General features: G+C 49.2%; 1 protein-coding gene across 5 annotated transcripts in view; it reads right to left on the bottom strand.

Annotated features, from left to right (window-relative positions):
- Nucleotides 1–1,229, bottom strand: part of Sema5b (semaphorin 5B) — a 38,048-nt gene extending 36,819 nt beyond the window's left edge. For all 5 annotated transcript variants that reach the window (XM_077794796.1, XM_077794804.1, XM_077794800.1 and 2 more), the window contains exon 1: nucleotides 1,076–1,229. In XM_077794796.1, coding sequence (XP_077650922.1) covers nucleotides 1,076–1,229 — 154 coding nt within the window. The remainder of the gene's footprint in view (nucleotides 1–1,075) is intronic.
- Nucleotides 1,230–18,909: the final 17,680 nt, after the last annotated feature.

Genomic DNA, 18,909 nt, shown 5'->3' on the forward strand with positions numbered 1-18,909 from the left:
CCCACTCCAGCCTTAGAGTACTGATTGCTTTCTCTGCTCTGGTTTCCATCTCATGGGGCCCTACTGACCAGGTGGAATCCCACAGGACAGGGTTGTATGTCCTCCTGTCCAGGGCACGGGAGAGGACAGCACCTGATTGATTGCTCTATCACAGGCCGTGGAGTCAGGAGACAGACCTACCTTGAGGTTCTGCTCTGAGTCTTCCAGCCCCCAGTCTTCCCATTAGTAAAAGGAGGTGACAATCTCCTTGCCCTGCTGGCTCTCCCCAGTGGAGTTAACATGAGGAGTAGGCCAGTGTTGATCAGACTCAAGAACCCAGGGACCCTGGACACTACGCCTGCAGATTCCAGCATGAGCCACGGCCACCTAGATGGTAGATCCTGACGTTTGAATGTGATCGTAGCACAACTAGAGACCCTCAAACTGGTTAATGGGAGAACATCCAGGCCTCTCTGGTGTCTGTGTTTTGCTTTTTGGATTATCATCAAATGTATATACTAATTTTAGAAACCATGAAGAACTTATGGACCCTTTGGAATATGTCCAGTGATTCACAAATCCCAGTTTGGGAAACACTTTAATAGGATACTCCCACGCTCTCCCTTGACACACAGGGCCCCCTTTCCGTGGGGGTTCCCAGGACTCCAAAGCCAGGCATCCCTGCAGCTGACTTAGAGCAAGAAGGAAGCCTTCCAGAACTCTCCAGGCTCCTCTGTATCCTCCCCTACAGAAGCCAAGGAACGGAGCCGATGCTTCCAGAACAGCACTGAGACCACCACCAAATCTTGCCACTCTCACCTGAGGCCCGTAGGACTTCATTCTCTAACTAAAGAATCCCAGCAAAAGACTACACTGGCCCCAGGAGGTGAATGAAGGGCCTGAATAAATTACCTGGAGACAAAAATCAGACCCCTCCCGTCCAATGTTACCTGTTCTTCTTAAAATATCTATCGGATGATGAGTCTCAGTACCCTAACAGGAAATGAACACCCCCGGGGCTTCCAGCAGCTGGGAACACCCTGCTGAGGCCTGACCTCCTTTCTGACTTTGGGACAACCCTGTGGGATGCTCTCACCTTCAAAGGCCACAGTAGGGTGCTCCTTCAAGCTGCACAGCTGCTGCTCACCGCTAGACTCACTGGAAACATCCTGGGAGCTGCAGAGTTGGGATACCAGCAGGGTGAGGCTGGGCAGCAGCAGCAAGATGACCAGGGGTCTCGGTGCCACCATGGTGGACGCCTCTGCGGTCCCAGCTCCTGGAGACAGGCTGAGGAGAGGACCTGAAATGCAAAACTCAGTCTCACCAAGTGTTCCCTCTATCAAGGCCCACTTCTCTCAATTTCCTTTAAAGACCCCCCACAGGGTTTTTGAAGATAGATTGGTATTGTATTTATGTTATTCAGAGTTTACTAGTAATAAAAAGTTATAGATCATATCTTGAAAGCTAATTTTCCTTGTAATGGTATTTTGGACAAAATTGACAAATTATAGAGATTTTTCTATTATGATCCCAAATGGTTGAAAATTAGTTTTAATGAGAGAGGTGGTATTTAAGAGATTTTCATAAATAGAACTGGGGTAATAGGTAGCCATTTGTAAAAACAAAACAAATAAAACTTAAACCCAAGACCTCACACCCTATACTAGGAAAAATTGCAATTGGATAAAAGATTTAAATGTTAAGGATAAAACCATAAAAGTACTAGGAGAAAATTTGGGCAGAATCCTTTGTATTTTAGAATGAAAAACCATGACTCGGGATCCAGAATCCATTAACAACTCTGACTACATTAAAAGCACAAACTTATGTATGATTATGTAACAACGAGCCCTACTATTGTGTATGATTATAATGCACCAACTTTAAACAATGGGAAAAAGCACAAACCTGTGCATGTCCCCTTCTCCCGAAATAATAACATTAAGTAAAATCAAAAGGCAAATGACAAATTGAAAAAAAAATTGCAATTCTTATTACAAACCAGAGACTAATATTCGTAACATATAAAGAACTCCTCAGAACCAAAAAGAAAAAGACCAAGAATTCAGTAGGAAAGTGGGTAAAAAAATAAATACAAACAGGGCTTAAAATACAAATGACACTTAACTTCACTCATAAGAAGAGCAATACCAATTAACACTTAGGCTTCTCAACTATCAAGGTAATAAAAATTCAAGTTAGACAACCACAGTTTTTGGTGAATTTGTGGGGAAAGGGGCCAGTGTGTGCAAAATGGCATATCCCCGTGGAAGGTAGCCTGGGAGTATCTGGCAAAACTGCCTATGCATTTACCATTGACCCAGTAACCTATTTTGGAGGACTAGGCTTGCCATCCTCAAAGTGGGGGTCTGTAGACAAGTGTGGCTTCACAGTGTAATGGCTCTCAGTGAGATGGTTGCAGAAATGTGAGAGTCATAGTGCAGTGGTAGAGCACCTGCCTGACATGTGTAAGGCACTGTGTTCAATTCTCAGCACCAAATATAAATAAATATTCATTGACAACTAAAAAAAATGAAAAATAAAGAAATGTGAAGATCAGTATTTAAAACTTTTATAGTAATTAAAGTAATGTTTATGTGTATTAAAAATATTTGGAGCTCAGGGTACAACTTGGGGGTAAAATGCTTGCATAGCTTGCATGAAGCTCTGGCATGATCCCTGGCACTGCCAGAGAGAGAGAGAGAGAGAGAGAGAGAGAGAGAGAGAGAGAGAGAGAGAGAGAGAGAGAACAGAATATTCGGGCTTGCATTTTGCATGTTGTTTTTTCAATTCTCTTCTCTAGTAATTTACTTTTATTGAATTTTACATAAGTATCCATCTGCGACAGATTGCAAATTGAAAAATCAAACTTGCTCTGTCACCACAGATAGTTAGGAGCAAAAATAGACTACAGAGGCACCTGCACATGTGCAAAGTGACTTATGTATGAGATTATTCACTGTGGCAGTCTTTGAAATGATAGAAAGACAAAAAAAAAAAAAAAACACCCAAATATCTAAAAACAGGCTGCTTACTTAAGCTATGGTGCATCTTTTAATGGAGTACTATGCAGCTGTGAAAAGAATGATTTTCTCTTCTATGAAATGAAAGGTTGGACTAGATCAGGGGCTTCTGACAAGGCATGAAATGAATCAGAATCACTTCCTCTGGGGGAAGAGGCCTGGGTTGGCAGGTGAGGGTTCCAAAGGTGAGATCCAAAGGACCAGAAGCCCCTGTGGTTGCTTCCCACTCCAGGACCTTTGCTCCTAACTCTTCCTCTCTCTTCTACCTCCCTCCAGGTCTGGAAAATAACAGTGAGATTCTTTTCCTCCTGCCTAAGGCTCCCCGTGAGTGTGAAATGGGTTGATATTCATCATTTGACTTGCTGCAAGACCTCAAGGAAATCACGACAGACATAACTGGTCTACCCTGCCCTGTCTAGCACCCCACAAGGAATTAGTTCCCATAACCCCTCTTTGATCCCCTCATCCTCAGGCACAAACACACACATTCTCTGCACTCCCGAGAAGGGCCTGGCCACTCCTCTCGGTAGACACACAGAGAAGTTGAGTCCAAACTTTTTCACACTGTCACACAGAGTTTGTCTTGGTGCTAGGCAGAGTCTTCTTGCCATATGGGGTTTGGCTCTTCTGTCTCAGCCTTGGTGCCCACCATAATTCTTCCCCAACACGGGTCCTTGACCTCTCAAACAGGGCCACAGGAAGTGGAGAACAGGGTACCAAAGGGTAAGAGCAACTTTCTGGAGCCAAACAACCTGAGGTCAAATCCCAGCTCTTCTTCTTACTAACTGTGTGACTCTGAGAAAAATACGTAACCTCTCCCTGCCATAATTTCCCCAAATTGGGAATGATAATGACAATAACCATTTCACCAGCAGCTGTGAGGATTACAGGAGTCACTGCCATTAAAAGACCTAGAACAGTTCCCCACAGAGAGTGAGCAATCAACTAGTGTGAGCTGACCTGCTGCGGGCGGGAGGGGGACACGGGAGGGTTCCCTTGGGCCCTTTGACAATGGGCTGGATACTTCCATGGGCACCTCCAAGTCTGCTCTCTCCTTCCAGAGACCCCTGCATGGACTGCATCCGGGCCTCCTTTTCCTCCATCTGGGTTTGACCAATGGAGCTGGAGGAGAAAGCAGTGGGAGTTGGCTACGTCCCCTTCAGGCCAGGGCTCCCATGTGCTCCTGTGCTTCCAGGTTTCCCAAACTCTCCCTCCCCTTCCCTTCAGAACCAGGGGTGGTACCACCCCCCGGGGTGACCAGCCCCAGGTACTGCACAGTGAGCATCCTATATGGTCCCCTACGGGCTTCCATACCCTGTGAGCTCACCATCTGCATCCTGCGGGGAGCCTTCTGATACAGCACATCATCAGGAACTCAAATATCATCCTTTGAGATCTTGGCTTGGGCTTTTCTCCCATTAATCCCCAAGGACATCTAAGCTGGCAAGACACCTGCCTTCCCTCATCATCCTCAGCCCTCCCCTCCCCCACTCTCCCTTCCCCCACTCTCCCCTCCCAGGCTTCCCTTCCTCCCACCCAGGTCTGACTACCACAGAGCCTAGGAGACACAGGGCTGGCACTCTGGGACCAGATCCTGAGCCCAGGGGCGTGAATTAAAAGAACATCCTTGGCCCCTTCTCCTCCTTGAGTCTCCTAAGTCCTGCAGCAGAAGTTCCATTTTCATTATGGTGTTTATGCAAATATGTCCTCCAAGTCCTTCCTGAATCAATAATTGCTAAATTAATATCAGTGTGTCCACCTGGGCCTCAGCACAGCATGTCTGTCTGCTGTTTCTGAAGAGAAGGGACTCAGGGGACATGATGGGGGCAGGGCAGGGAGAAGGTCAGGTCCTGGATCCGGGATCTCCTCTCCTCAGTTACCTTCCCTCTGGGTGAGGGAGGAGAAAGAGAGAGGCACCTGGACATGCACACAGCACACCCCAGAGTTACCCAGAGGCTGCAGGCCACAGGAAAAGCCTGCACTCAGGTCAGGGTCCCCGTCATCAGGAGCTGGAGACTCACACTTGGACCTATTTTGCCATTGCTTCAAGGACCTCCTTCCCTCATGCAAGAGAGGCAGTGAGCCCTAAGAGGGGTGGGAAGCAGGGTCAGAGGAGCAGAACAGCTAGGAAGGGGCTGAAGTGTGGGGTGCCGATGGCCAGAGCACAGTGAGCCAGGGCGGGCGGCTTAGCAGATTTCAGCAGAACCCGGGTTGGGGGACACCCTAAGAAAAGAGTGGACAATTCTCACATCACTGAGTGGTACCAGGCCTGACCTTTTGGATTTTATTTTTATTGTTGTTTTGGTACTGGGGACTGAACCCAGGGACACTCTACCACTGAGCTACATCCCCAGCCCTTCTTACTTTTTTTTTTTTTTTAAAGAGAGAGTGAGAGAGGAGAGAGAGAGAGAGAGAGAGAGAGAGAGAGAGAGAGAGAGAGAATTTTTAATATTTATTTTTTAGTTCTCGGCGGACACAACATCTCTGTTGGTATGTGGTGCTGAGGATCGAACCCGGGCCGCACGCATGCCAGACGAGCGCGCTACCGCTTGAGCCACATCCCCAGCCCCCCCCCTTCTTACTTTTTGAGACAGAGTCTCACTTGAACTTGTGATCCTTCTGCCTCAGCCTCTGGAGTAGCTGAGATTACAGACATGCACCACTATGCCTGACAAAGCTCTAGATTGTGTGTGTGTGTGTGTGTGTTGTGTGTGTATGTGTGTGTGTGCAAGTGCGTATGTGTAGGGATGACTTTTCAACTTCCAAGAATTCCCCATCTTTGGAAATTATCTGCCCTGGGTCTGTGGCCAAAGGGGTAGGCCTCAGCAGTCTTTTCTGTACCACGTGATCCCCACCCCACGCTGATGCAGCAGGGTAGGCCTGTGATATAAATAGACCAATCATGTGCTCTCTCATAGCAATTTGGGAGCACAACCCCAAGTCAGTCTTTGCTAAAGAAACTAGAAGGGAGCTGGAGGGTGGTCCTCTTCCACAGGCCATGTAGATGAGGACAATCTGAAGGTAGAGACCGGTGACAGGAGACGGGAGAAACTGTCTGGGATGCTGACAGCCTTGAGTTCCTGGTTCTGGCCCTTTCCTGAGGTCTGGCAACATTCTACTTGCGTGAGCCACCCCCTCCAGGTCTGATAACATGGAAGTGAGAGGGCTGCCCGTGGGGAGAAGGTCCTGTTCTTGCTTGAGCCAGCTGGGCTGTATCTGAGCAGGACTTGCCAGGGCGCTGCCTCTTGTGCGTGTGTTCTTGCCGCCCTCCTTTGTGGAGCACTCTCTTCACCATTGAGGGGCAGGGCATGTGTCCTGTGGAGACCTCTCCTGTCCTCCAGACAGAGGTGGCCAGTGAGGAAGGTGAGAAGTGCCTGAGGAAGCTGCAAGGGGGGTGTGGGTTTCCATTAGCCGTGTGCTCTTTAACCTCCAGAGAAGGATGGTGGTGCAGGAAGGCAAACGCAGGCCGCCTGATGACACAGAGTCAGTCTCCTCTGCCTACCTCCAGACTTCTTTCCCAGACTTGACTCCTTTTTTTATTTTTTCTTTCCTGATTCTGGGCTTGGAACCCAGGTCCTCGAGCAGGCTAAGCACATGCTCTACCATGAGCCCTGCATTTCGGTGCCTCTCATTTCTTTGTCTGTAAAGTGGGGGAAATAACACCCATCTCTAGGAGTTGTTGCAGGATTAAATAAATTATTTTGTTGAACAGCTTGGAATAGCACCTGCCCTGAAGTTCGTGCCGACTGTCATTAGTATTACTAGAGATGAATACACCCCTCATTTGTTTAAACGCTATTTTTTTCAGGTCTCAATTATCATTAGACAAACACCATTTCTATCCAAGTACGGCTTGGTTTCTTATACTTACATTATAAGTATAAGAATATACAAATATTCCTAAGACAAATAAAAATTTCTATTTCTAATAAGTGTGCCTGATCTGATGTTAAAACAATCTCCCTTTCTCCACCAGCAGAGCATAGCAAGAAGCCATCCAATTTTCCTGATGGTTATACAGTACAACAGAAAGCCCCGAGCTTGGGAGAATGCAAAACCAGAGTGCAAAAGTCTCAGGTCATCACCTCTGACTAAGACTAATAATTCCTTGCCTTAGAAAGAATGCTTTGAAGCGCAGAGTAGGCCCATTATAGAACCCGTTCCTGTAAGTTGATTGGTATAGACAAAACATTCAGCCAACTACCATTCATTTCTATGATACTTCACTGAGAACTGAACACCTACTATGTGCCAGGCCCTATACAGTGGGGAAGCAGAGGTGGGAGAGGCTCAAATGACAAAAGCGTGCTCCCTGCCTGCAAGGAGCTTATAGTTTAATGGTGTGTCCATGAAGGACAGGGGCAGTGACCTGGGACCTGGGGTCACAGGGGACACAGTCTGTCTTCACTCTGTCTCTGGCTGCTTGTCACTGGCACGGTGGTGGCAGGGTGCTCTGGGAGTGGGGGAAGGCAGTGCGGCACCAGCTGACTCCAGCTATTTTGGGAAACCCTGAGACACGAGGAAAGCACTTTCCCGAATCTTAGGCCAGAGCTTCTCTTGCCTTTGCTGACGCTGCTGTCCCAATTTCTTGGGTCCTTGCTTTGGGTCACTCGAACGGAGCCTGGAGGCACGGGAGGCGTGTGCTTGTGTGAGACAGAAGGCACCCCAACGCAGGCACCCTGGAGGGCTGCTCGCCTGCTCTGGGACTTCTCCAGGGCTTGTTTTCCTGGCACAGACAGTAAGAGGAGGATTGGCTGGAACCCGGGGAAGGGGTGAAGTCTCAGAGGGATAGTGAGGGAGAGCGAGGGAAGGGCAGACCGCCAGGCCAGGCCAGTCGGGAGGCCCAGTTTGAGGACCTCTGCCCTTCATGCTGCGGTGAAGGATGAGGGAGACAGAGACTCAGAGTGTGTGTTAGCGCTGTATCCCCCCCCACAGCACAAACTGGCCCCCAATAGGCTCTCCTTGAACAACCATGCCCTCCCCTGCTTTCCAGAGGGCCCCTCCAGCATGAGGAGGAATGAGGGGTCGGGGGTCCCAGCTCTGCAGCAGTTCACAGCCCAGTGAGGCCAAAGCATTGGAAGATCAGCAGGAGAAGCTGATGAGGGGGTCCTATGGGATATAAGATGCCATGTGGAAATGGAAGTGAGAGGGCTGCCGGAGGGGAAGAGGCCTGAGATGCCCATAGGAGAAGGCAGACCTCAAACAGGGCCTTGCTTCTCCAGCCCAGGGCCAAGGACATTCAGACTGAGGGGACAGCATGGGCAAAGACTTGGCCCTGGATGTCCTGAGATAATCCACAGAAGCTGGCGATGCGAGCAGAGGGAGAAGAGTCTGGAAACTGGGGCCAAGTTCATGGTGAGACTTAAGAACAAATCTAAAGCTCCGGAGGGTTTTTTTTTTTGCTTGTTCGTTTGTTTCCTGCAGTGCAGGAGGACCCAGGGAGAGTCGGGGACACTGGAAGGACACAGTCAAGTCTGAACATTAGAAAGTTAGATGGCAATAGGTATTGGGAGGGAGGGGTAGAGTAGGCTGCTTGTCCTAAGGCACTCGAATTGGAACTGGGCACTTTCTCATTCAAGAGAGCCCAGTGTCACACTCAAAACATGGCTAGATCTCTTGTACCCATTTTGGAGGATGCACCAGCTCTGATGCAGGGCTGGGCCCCGTAGAGGCAAGGAGAAGGGAACTGGAGGCCCAGGTCAGAGGCTGTGTTGGCCATGAAACCGTACCCAGACAGAAACAGGAGTACCCCTCAAATTGCTGCTGACAGGAAGGCCTCCTTCCAGAGCAAAAAAGGACCTCTTCTCTTTTTAGAGGGAAAAAAATAATGTTACCAAACGAAAAAAAGACAACTTATAACCCTAAAGATAAGGGTTCAAGTAAAAACGACTAAAGCAGATTGAGCACACTCCTATCACTGTACTGAGCTCTTGACCTGCAAGATATCATGGCAAATTTGTAAGAAAGCTGCTCACAATGGAGTTTCATTCAGTCATAAAGAAGAATGAAATCATATCATTTGCAGGAAAATGGATGGAACTTGAGAACATTGTATTAAATGACATCAACCAAACCAGAAGGTCAAGGGTCCTAAGTTTTCTATCATATGTGGATAAAAAGGAAAAGAACGGCTGAGGGGGGAGCAGTCTCATGAAAATCAAAGAGAGATCAGTAGAATAGAGGAAAAAAAGAGGTGGGGGAGAAGGGGAGGAAAAGGGGAAATACTGGGGAATGATATTGGCCAAGTTATATTGTTCTGTTATGTTAACATGTACGAATGTTAACAACAAATCCCACCATTGTGAACAACTATAATATGCCAATTAAAACTATGAAAAAAAAAAAAAGAAAGCTGCTAATCATTCTCAGTTGACAGAGAAGAAAGACAGGTGATTGAGATGGGGGCCCGCACTGGCCATAGGTCCCAGCACCAGTGAACAATGGAGCTGGGATGTGAACCCCATAGTGCGGGCCACTCCACTCTAAGGACACACTGGCCCTGGTCCTGTGGACACCTTCCACAGCCCTGGCTCCACGTCTCTACAAGCAGCCTTCGGAGTTTAATTTGGTTTCCTGAGTGGGCTTTCTTCATAGGGAGAGTACTTTCTGGCTACAAATTATTAAACTGACTTCCTGTTGCAAATCAGCCTCCTGTGAGTTTAGACTGTGGGAGCCACTTTTTCCAGATCCTGAGAGGCCCTGGAGAAACAAATTCCAGAGGTTCCCGATGGACAGCCTAGGGCAGAGTCCAGAGTGGAAGCCAGCCTGCTGACCGCCCACCCCCAGCCCAGGCCCAAGAGCCAGGGCCCAGGGTGGGTAGGAGTGAAGGACATGCTTCCTCTGGTCCCCACCCCAAGCTCTACCCAGGAAGATTTGGGGGAAAGGACCTCAGGCAGGTCCTCCTCTCTGGGACCCCTCCCTCCTGGCCTCCACTCAAATTCTCTACTTGGCTGCTTTCCTGGGAAGGGGGGAGAAAAAGAAAAGGAAAAGAAAAGAGGAAATAGAGGGGAAACCCAGAGTGGCGAAGAATGTATCCGTCTGTGGTTTGGCAGCAGAAAAAGGTATGGGGGCGTCCTCCCTCCCCCACGCAAGCCTGGGCCCCTGGAAGTCCCCACAAGGGCTTCTCCCAAGGCAGGCAGGGAAGGCATCTTCCCACCGGCCCATCCCTCACCACTTGGGGGGCCAAGTTTAACCAAACTCTGCACAAAGATAAAATTGAGATGCAGATTCCTTCCCTTTGCTCTGAATACAGCAGATTGGATACGGATTTTCCTCTTTTCTTCCCAGTTAGACCGACTGGGGCCCAGAGGGAAGGTTGGGACCAGATGGGGGAGGGGTAGAAGAGGCTCAGAAAGCTCCGGAACCTGGAGGGTGAGGGTGTGGGGATGCCTTTCCCCTGCCCTTTCCCAGGGGCAAGCTCATTCCTGCCTCTGAATTCTGGGCCCTGCTAAGGGTGGGGGCTGGGCTTTTCCCCTCTTCTATACATTCCTAGAAACTTCCAAGTTATGCATTTGTCCCATCAGTTTTTGGAAGTCCTTCCTGCAGTCGCACCCACACCTTTCTGAGTGCAATTAAACCCAAAGGGACAAGGGGGGGAGGTGGGAGATAAAAGAAAAATGTGATTATAGAAAGTTTAACAAGAAGGGCTCTTACCGGGCCATTCGCAATTGAAGAAATTGAGACTTTGGAGAGAATATCCAGTTTAAGATTAGATAGGAAACTAGTGGCAGAGCTGAGACTAAGTAATAACAACAACCATGTTATTATGTATTAACTGGTACTCTGTGTTGTCTGTCATTTTAATCCACAAGAACCCCATGGATTAGGCAGGTACTACTGACATCCTCATTTTGTGGATGGGGAACTGAGGCACGAACCAGTTAAGTTACTTGCAAAAGGTCAAACTGGCCGGGCCTGGCAGCGCTTGCCTGTAATCCCAGCAGCCCAGGAAGCTGAGGCAGGAGGATCATGAGTTCAAAGCCAGCCTCAGCAATTTATCGAAGCCCTAAGCAACTCAGTGAGATCCTGTCTCAAAATAAAATCTTAAAAAAGGGCTGGGCATGTGGCTCAGTGGTTAAGCACCTCTGGATTCAATCCCCAGTATCAACAACAACAACAACAACAAAAAGTCAAACTGGTAGATCTAAACCCAGAGTTGGTCTCAGCATACCACACAGGACTCCGCCATTCAGAAAACAGCTTTAACAGACACAAAACCTTGGGAGTGGAGCCTGGGCCACCCCAGGGATCCTTGCAGGAGATGAACTCTCCAGAGCACTCTCTACAGTTACTCTGCACTCCTGACCATGGAGCCCAGAGTCGCTTCTCTGAACAGGACATGGGGACTAAAGGTCAGAACTGAAATCAAAATCAAGACCACACAGGGAGTGTTCCCCTCACTTGGGAAAAGAGACGAGTGTAAACGTCCTGAGGACAGCTTTGTAGGAGAAGACGGGCCTGTGCAGGAAGGAGCACCAAAGGTGCAGGGACACACCTGATGAGGAAAGGACATGGCCGAGGGCCACTGCCAGGCCAGGCCTTGCACAGCTGCAGTGTGGCCTGAACCAGGTGAAGAGCGTGAGTGGTTCCTGCCTTGCACAGATGGGCACGGCGGTGGGTGCCACCAAGGTGATATGATGATGAGAATGGTTTCATTTCCCGTTTCCCAAATGTTCTGTAATACTTTATTGTTTTTGCAAGGAAAAGAAAACAAAGGAGACTTGCCTACTTTAATTACTGGAATTAAATGCTGAGGACGTTGCCAAACACACACCCGCTTATCTATTCATTAGAGCGGCCTCCTGCCTCCTCCCCACGGGGCAGGCTCGCCTCGAAAACATTCTGCTATCAGATATTCCGGGGCTGTGTAAAATGGAAACTGCCTTTGAAAACATGCCTACAGCTCAGAAACAGATGCAAATCCAGTGACAGGCCTGCCTTTTCCTGAGTTTCCCGGAAGACTCCCTCACTCAACGTGAACCTTCGCAGGGGGGGGCCATTTCTATTCCCTGAGCAATGTCCAGAGAGCTAGTCCTATCATCCAAAGAGCTCCAAAAGAGATGGGTGGTGGCACAACACTATGAATGTCCTTCATGCCACTGAAGTACCCTTAGCAGTTCAAACGGGTGGATGGGAGTGTAAAATTTACCTGGTAGAGACACCAGGTAAAACAGATGGCAGTTACTCAAAAAATTAAATGTAGAATTATCCTATGATTCAGCAGTTCCACTTTGGGATTTGTATCCAGAAGAACTGAAAGCAGAATATTGAAGAGATAGCTACCTCCATAGCAGCATTATGCATGATAGTCAAAAGGCCAAGCATCCCCCAAGAGATGGACAAATAAATGGATAAACGAATGAGGTATAAATGTACAGTGGAATATTATTCGGCCTTTAAAAAAGGAGGAAATTAGCTGGGTGTGGTGGTGCACAGTATTCCCAGTGATTTGGGAGGTAGATGTAGGAGGGTGGTGAGTTCAAAGCTAGCCTCAGCAATTTAGTGAGCTCTATGAAACTTAGTGAGACCCTTTCTCAAATAAAACATAATAAAAAGAACGGGGGATGTGGCTCAGTGGTAAAGTGCTCCTGGGTTCAATCCCAGGTACACACACACACACAAAAAGGAAGAAATTCAGACGCATGCTACAACCTGGATGAAACTTGAGGCATTACAGAAAGTAAAAGAAAGCAGTCATAGAAAGATTACTACTGTGCGGTTCCACTTATATGAGGTATCAAATCCATAGAGATAGAAAGCAGAATGGTGATTGCCAGGTGCTGGGGGCAGGGGAAGTTATGGTTTGACGGGTGTAGAGTTTCCATTATGCAGAATAAACAGAGCTCTAGAGATGAATGGTGTGATGGTTACGCAACAATGAGTGTTCCCAACTACTGAATTTTAAAATGGCTAAGATGACAAATTTTATTATATACGTGTGTGTGTGTATATATATATATATCTCATTACTATACTATACATATATATTTAGTATATGTATATATACTGTAAATCAACTTTTAAGAAGAGCTCTTAAAATATACTGGGCTGAGATCCCTGGAGGTGTGCTAATGACCCGTAGATGACGGGGTCTTTTTTCTGCTCTCACTCAGTCCTTCACCCACTGCCAGCCCCTTGCCCTCCCTCTGTGGGCACTGACTCCTGACCAGTGGGTGAAGCCAGCTCTTTACTGCCCATCCCCACCTTGACCATCTAGCTGGGGCATTAGGAGACGGAGTGAAGCTATGGGCGTCCAAGACAAGGCCCAGGAGAGGCTGAAACCACCCACTGAAGAGGGAGAACTCTAGAATCCATGGCCGTGTGATGAGGCAGGCACAAGAGACACAGACAGGTGTGAGCAGGGCTGCCTGATGGAGCAGGAGGCTGCCACTGGATTCCTTTCCTGTTGCTGCTGACACAAATTACCATAGACCTGGCGGCTTACGACAGCCCACGTTATTATCTTACAGTCCCAGGGGCTAGAAGTCTGCCCCGGGGCTCACAGGGCTGAAGGCAAGGTGCTGCCAGCAGCTCACTTACCTGGGTGCTCTAGGAGGGGATCCCTCTCCTTCTCTTCTCCAGCTTCCAGAGGCCGCCCATGCTCCATCATCAAAGCCAGGAGCATCGCCTTTCTCTAACCTTCTCCCCTAGCTAAGCTCTGGCTCCCTGGGACCACAACGGAGGAAGCCTGCCACTGTGAGGGCCCATGGGATTGCACGGGGCCCACCCAGTTCATCCAGCAAAACCCCTCCACCTCCGGGTCCTTAATGGAATCACATCCACAGAAGTCTCTCTTGCCATGTAAGGTGACATATTCACGGTTCCGGGGATAAAGCTGGGGACCTCTTTGGAGGCTGTTATTCTGCCTGCCACACCCACCACAGGTCTCAAACCCCAGGGTAAACACCTTTCTGGCATCCAGAGAGTCATCTGTGCCTGAATTTCTGAGAAGGAGGAGCAGTGGTTGATAACCGTCCCCAGCAAGTTAAGTCACATGGTGACAGAGAGGAGAAAAGGCCACAGTGGAGGGAACAATCAGGGAACGTGGATGTGCAGCCTGAGGGGGTGGAGGGAGAGGGAGGACCAGAGATGCAGAAATAACAGGCACAGGAAAGTGAGACAGTCTGTCCCGTGGGGAAGGGACTGCCACAAGGGGGAGGTTATAGGAGAGGCCTTACAGGTGAACCACACTGCAACCAAAAATTCATGAACACTCGCACGAGAGTTATTCCAAAGGGTGATCATTATTCACTTCCCCAAAGGATTTTCCAAAGCATTCTCCAAGTAACAAGTTGCACTGTGTTCTTAAAATAGGATTTGCACCCGATTTTTCAGTAACACATAAAGGGATGCTTGTAAATCTATGGAAATGAAGTGAGACCAGTAACATCTGCTGATTGCCTTCTGTGCTGCCGGTGTCACCGGGAGACGGAAGGAACCACCGACTGGGAGACGGGCTCCGCGCACATGGGTGCACACACAAGCACACCCGTGGAAATCATCCCACTAATTCCTCTGGGCATTCCTACACTCACTTCACATGAGAACAAACCAAGGCTAGAGAAGTGAGGGACAGGTCCTATCAAGAAACCGAGTCTGGAGCTGGCCCAGAACTCTCTCGCTCCAAAGTCCTCTGTTCTTTGGCCTCTCCATAGACAGGAGATATTTTCAAGGCAACAAGGAGTTTCATGTTCGTGTCAGCGACAGAAGCTGCAGTCTGACACTCACGCTCATGGGGTGTGAACACAGAACATTCAGGGAGGTGGCTTTCCTAGTGGCCGTTTCTGGGGTGATACTGAAACTTTCAATTAGGGACAAAGCTTAGTTTTTAGGGCTAAGACTCCAGGAAGAGGTAAAATGCCACGATGGAGTGGTTGACTTCACGTCTTGTTGGGGAGCCAGCTGCGGTGGGGAAGGAGGAAGAAGAAACCCAGGGCACAGAATAAGGGCTTTGGCCACGTTTGACTTCCCTGGCCACATGTCGTTCTGGAAACACTACTCGTGCTTCAAAACAGGTGACGCAGAGAAAAGTGCCAGGAGGTAGTTAGTGGACCCTCTGCCTGCTTCTCTGCCATCATATGTCCAGGTCCCCTCCAACCTCCCTGTTGGCCCTAACTTTCCTTTCTGATTCTTCCTCCCCAATGTGTGGTTCTCCAAGGCTCTTTTCTCCATTCCCTCTTCTCTCGCCCTGGCTCCTTTTGAGTGGCTTCAGCCCCCATCTGTCCACACTCTAGGCAGGGCTCTCACTTCCCCTGCTCCATCAGCTACACAGATCCCAGCCCCTCTTTCTGGAGAACTCTAGACCACATGGCCACCTCCATCTCAGTGTCAGGCACGTGGGCATTACTGGTACAGCCTGCCCCACATGAATTTGTCATCTCTGTGCTCTCACCTGCTCCTCCCACCTTTCCCACTTCTGCCAGTGGCCCTACAACCCTCTCTGGGGTCAGGATTCACAGTGTTCCTAGGTTCTCCTGGCCTGCATCTCCCACCCCCCGTCCACTGTCAAGTCCTGTAAGTAACTTGACCCTCAACAGTGGTTTCCAAACTCTGATGTCCTCAGGACTGGCAGGTGACACAGGAGCCAAGCAGATGGGGTGGGGGCCATGCAGCCCCCTCCTCCAGCTGATTATTGTGAGGACACAGACCCAGGCCTGTCCATTCTTATAGAAAATCCACACATCTGGATTTGCATCAAATTCCCTCATGTTTAAATGCTGGCGACCATTTGCATTTTTTGAAATCCTTACAGGCGCCAAATAAAACATGTCTGTCTGGGCCTCTAGATGTCTATCTGTCTCCCAATGGTCCTTTTCTCTGTTCCCACTCCAATATGCTAGTGTGTCCACACCTCCCTCCTGGGCAATGGAGGTGCTCTGGAGGGTCTCCCTGGCTTATTTCCCCCCCCCTCCCACTCTCCACTGGTCTCAGGCTCTTCAGCTTTCAACTCCAGGCCCTCCCGAGGTGGAGAGAATGGTAAGGTACGGGAGATGGAGAGGAGAAGGCTGATGCCAGTCAGGGTGACAGAGCCATTAATTAACAGAGTTAAACATCTGGTGTTTAATTAACACCCTTCCTCTGCTTTCATTCTCCCTCCCATTAACTTTCCTAGGGGGCTCCACGGTGGGTAAGCTGAGCAGAAACCAGGAGAACTGATTCCTGGCTGAGTCAGGGGAGGGATGGAGAGGGGCCTGGGCTTAGTCCCTCTGTGCTGAAGGACAAGAGGACAGTAGCATTGTTCTCTGAGAACAGGCTAGGAAGAAGCAAGTTTATCTTTCAGCAAGAGGGACGATGATTATCCCAGAAGTTTCTTGGGCAGGAGCTGGGGCCAGAGGCTTGGTGCCTAGGTTTGTACAAGGAAGTCCACAGCTCTCCTGTGGCTAATACTGCTGCTTGCCTCTATGATATTATTCTCCATTGTCCTCGATAACAAACCCCTGGTCACACAGAGGGGCCACATTCCTACCCCTGGTGGGACTCTGGTCTCCCTAGTCTCTTCTGCAGTCATCGGTGCTCATGTGCATGTTCTGGCCAGTGAGGAATAAGCCAAGATCTTCTGTATATTCAGGGAAGGTGATGACCATCCTTAGGAGAGAATAGGTTTAGTGGGCATCAATCGCTTTCCTCTCTCTACCTTCTGCCTTGCATTTGAGTGTGATGTCTTGAGCAGCAGCCAGGATTTAACCATGAAAGAAGGCAGGAGTCAAACCAAGAGAGTCACGGAATATCCTCATGCTGTTGAGACAGTGAGCCAAGACTGGAGCCCTGGGATGTGCAGACCCTGGATATAAGGACAGCAAAGTGGACCTCAGCATGGGCAGTGGAGGTCTGAGGGAGGCCCCTCAGTTTTGCCACCCCGGCACCAAACACAGAGCTTGCTGTGCAGTGGGAGTTTAGTTAGCACAGGTTTGTATGAATAAATTCATGAATGGAAGGATGTGCCACTTCTTGGCACAGGTGTCCCAGTGATTACCAGCTGGTAGGAAGGAACTCTAGAAGCTACCTTGAATCCAGCTGATTCAAGACCTACCCTTCTTAGACATCCAGCCATCCTGGAACAGTCTCTCCTGCAGAAGTTCCCCCACCCCAATTCCCCAGTTCCTGTGATGCCCACCAACCCTCTTAATGGGGCACTTAATCATACCTCCCTGATGGCCTCAAAGCTGGCTCCCTGGTTTGATTCTAAGCCCCCTGGTACAGACATCACCATCCTTTTTAAGCCCCAGAATCTACCAGTGTCTGGAACACTGAAGGCACTTGAGAAATGTTTCCATTTGAGAGACATGCTTGGGAAGGGTGCCAAGAGGTTGACGACTTAAAGGGCAACTCAGAGAAGAGCTCCCTCAGAGCCCCCGCCCCGACCCCAGAAAATAGTGCCTAGATGTCTACAGGACGGTCTGAAATTTCACTATTAGACATGGACTGCTTTGACAAGGTGAGTCACCTCAAGTAAACACTTGGCCACTCTGAGCCAGTTTTATATAGGAGGAATCGTAATAATAAGGCCTGTTTCACAGTGCCATTGTAGAATCAAGTCAGTATGAATACTCAGCGTAAAATGATCATTATAATAAGGCTTTAAGAGTGATCAGTCTTGGAAGAATCATCTCAGGAATTATTCACCTTGGAATACAATCTCGTCGAGTACAGAGTAGCCAGGAAGCGTAGATTTCCCTTTCCCAGCCACCTCACTGATGGCCTCTATTCTATCTTCAAAAGTTTGAAAGAAATATCTTGAGTGCCATTTCACAGGAGAAAGAGAGGTACCAAGTGTTGCAGGTGCTGTTGGTACCCCACCCGGCTCCCCACTCCTGGGCCAGGGCACCCTTCCACTGCCACCGCCGAAGTTGGCTGTTCATGTCTGTGCAACCTTCTCCAGAGGCCTGCCTGAAGCCTAAGGCGGTCTTCTCCTCAGGCACACCCAGGAGACAACACTCCAAGGACCATGGGAATAGAAGAGTAGAACCCCCTGCCCCCCCCCATGTCACCATGTATGCAGGTGTGACGAGTTCTGTGGCTCAGGTCATGCTCAGGGCTCCAGGTGGAATCAGGCAGCCTAGTTTCTCCCTGTGCTGCACCTGCTTCTTCATGTGGTCACTCCCCAGTCAGTCACCTGCACAAGAGTCCTGGCACAGGCTCTGATTCTGAGGAACCTGACCTAAGACCAGCCACTGGGGGCCTCTGCAGAGGAGGTAGGGGAAGGACAGGCTGGCGGCAGGACAAAACTGCACACTTCTCACTTGGCTCCGATTCTGCCAGCTCACCCTGTGTGCCAGAGAAATCAGGTACCCAGACCCAACCCTCAACCCACCCAAGGCTGTGGCTTTGACTCCAGCTGGTCTGTATCTGCGTCCTCCCTGCACTCCTTATCTCCCCGCTCCTGGTCTCTCCAAGGAAATGTGCAGATCCCCTCCAAGGCCCAGAAATATTCTTCTGGAAAGCTGTAAATCCAAAAATCAATTGGTCTCCATGTCACCAGATTATCCAGATGGGCCCCCAGGAACGTTAAAGTTCATAGACTCACAAAGTATTAGTGTAGAAAGGGCCTTGGGAGGCCATGGAACTCCCCTTTACAGTTTAATGTGGATTATACTTCTGTGACTGTGCCTCTCCCCTCTCATAATTATGATCATTTTGGTCTGCTTTATCCTCCTCTAAACCACTTATACAGCTAGACAGAGTCAGAAAAGCATGAATGCTAATCCCCCACCCCAGGCCCTTTTTTCAGGATTGGTCTCCCCAGAGGCAACAAACCTGAATCAGAGAGAGATGGTGGTCCTGGTGTGAGGGTCCAGGCCCCAGGAAAGGCAGGAGGAGCAGCTGTTTGCCCTCTAATGTGCACCCCACCCCCCACCCTCCCAACACAGTTGGGAATATATTCTTTGTTAAAAAGGGGCAGGGGGAAACC

The sequence above is a fragment of the Urocitellus parryii genome, chromosome 2 (genome assembly GCF_045843805.1).
Source record: "Urocitellus parryii isolate mUroPar1 chromosome 2, mUroPar1.hap1, whole genome shotgun sequence".
In the NCBI taxonomy this organism is placed as follows: Eukaryota; Metazoa; Chordata; class Mammalia; order Rodentia; family Sciuridae; genus Urocitellus; species Urocitellus parryii.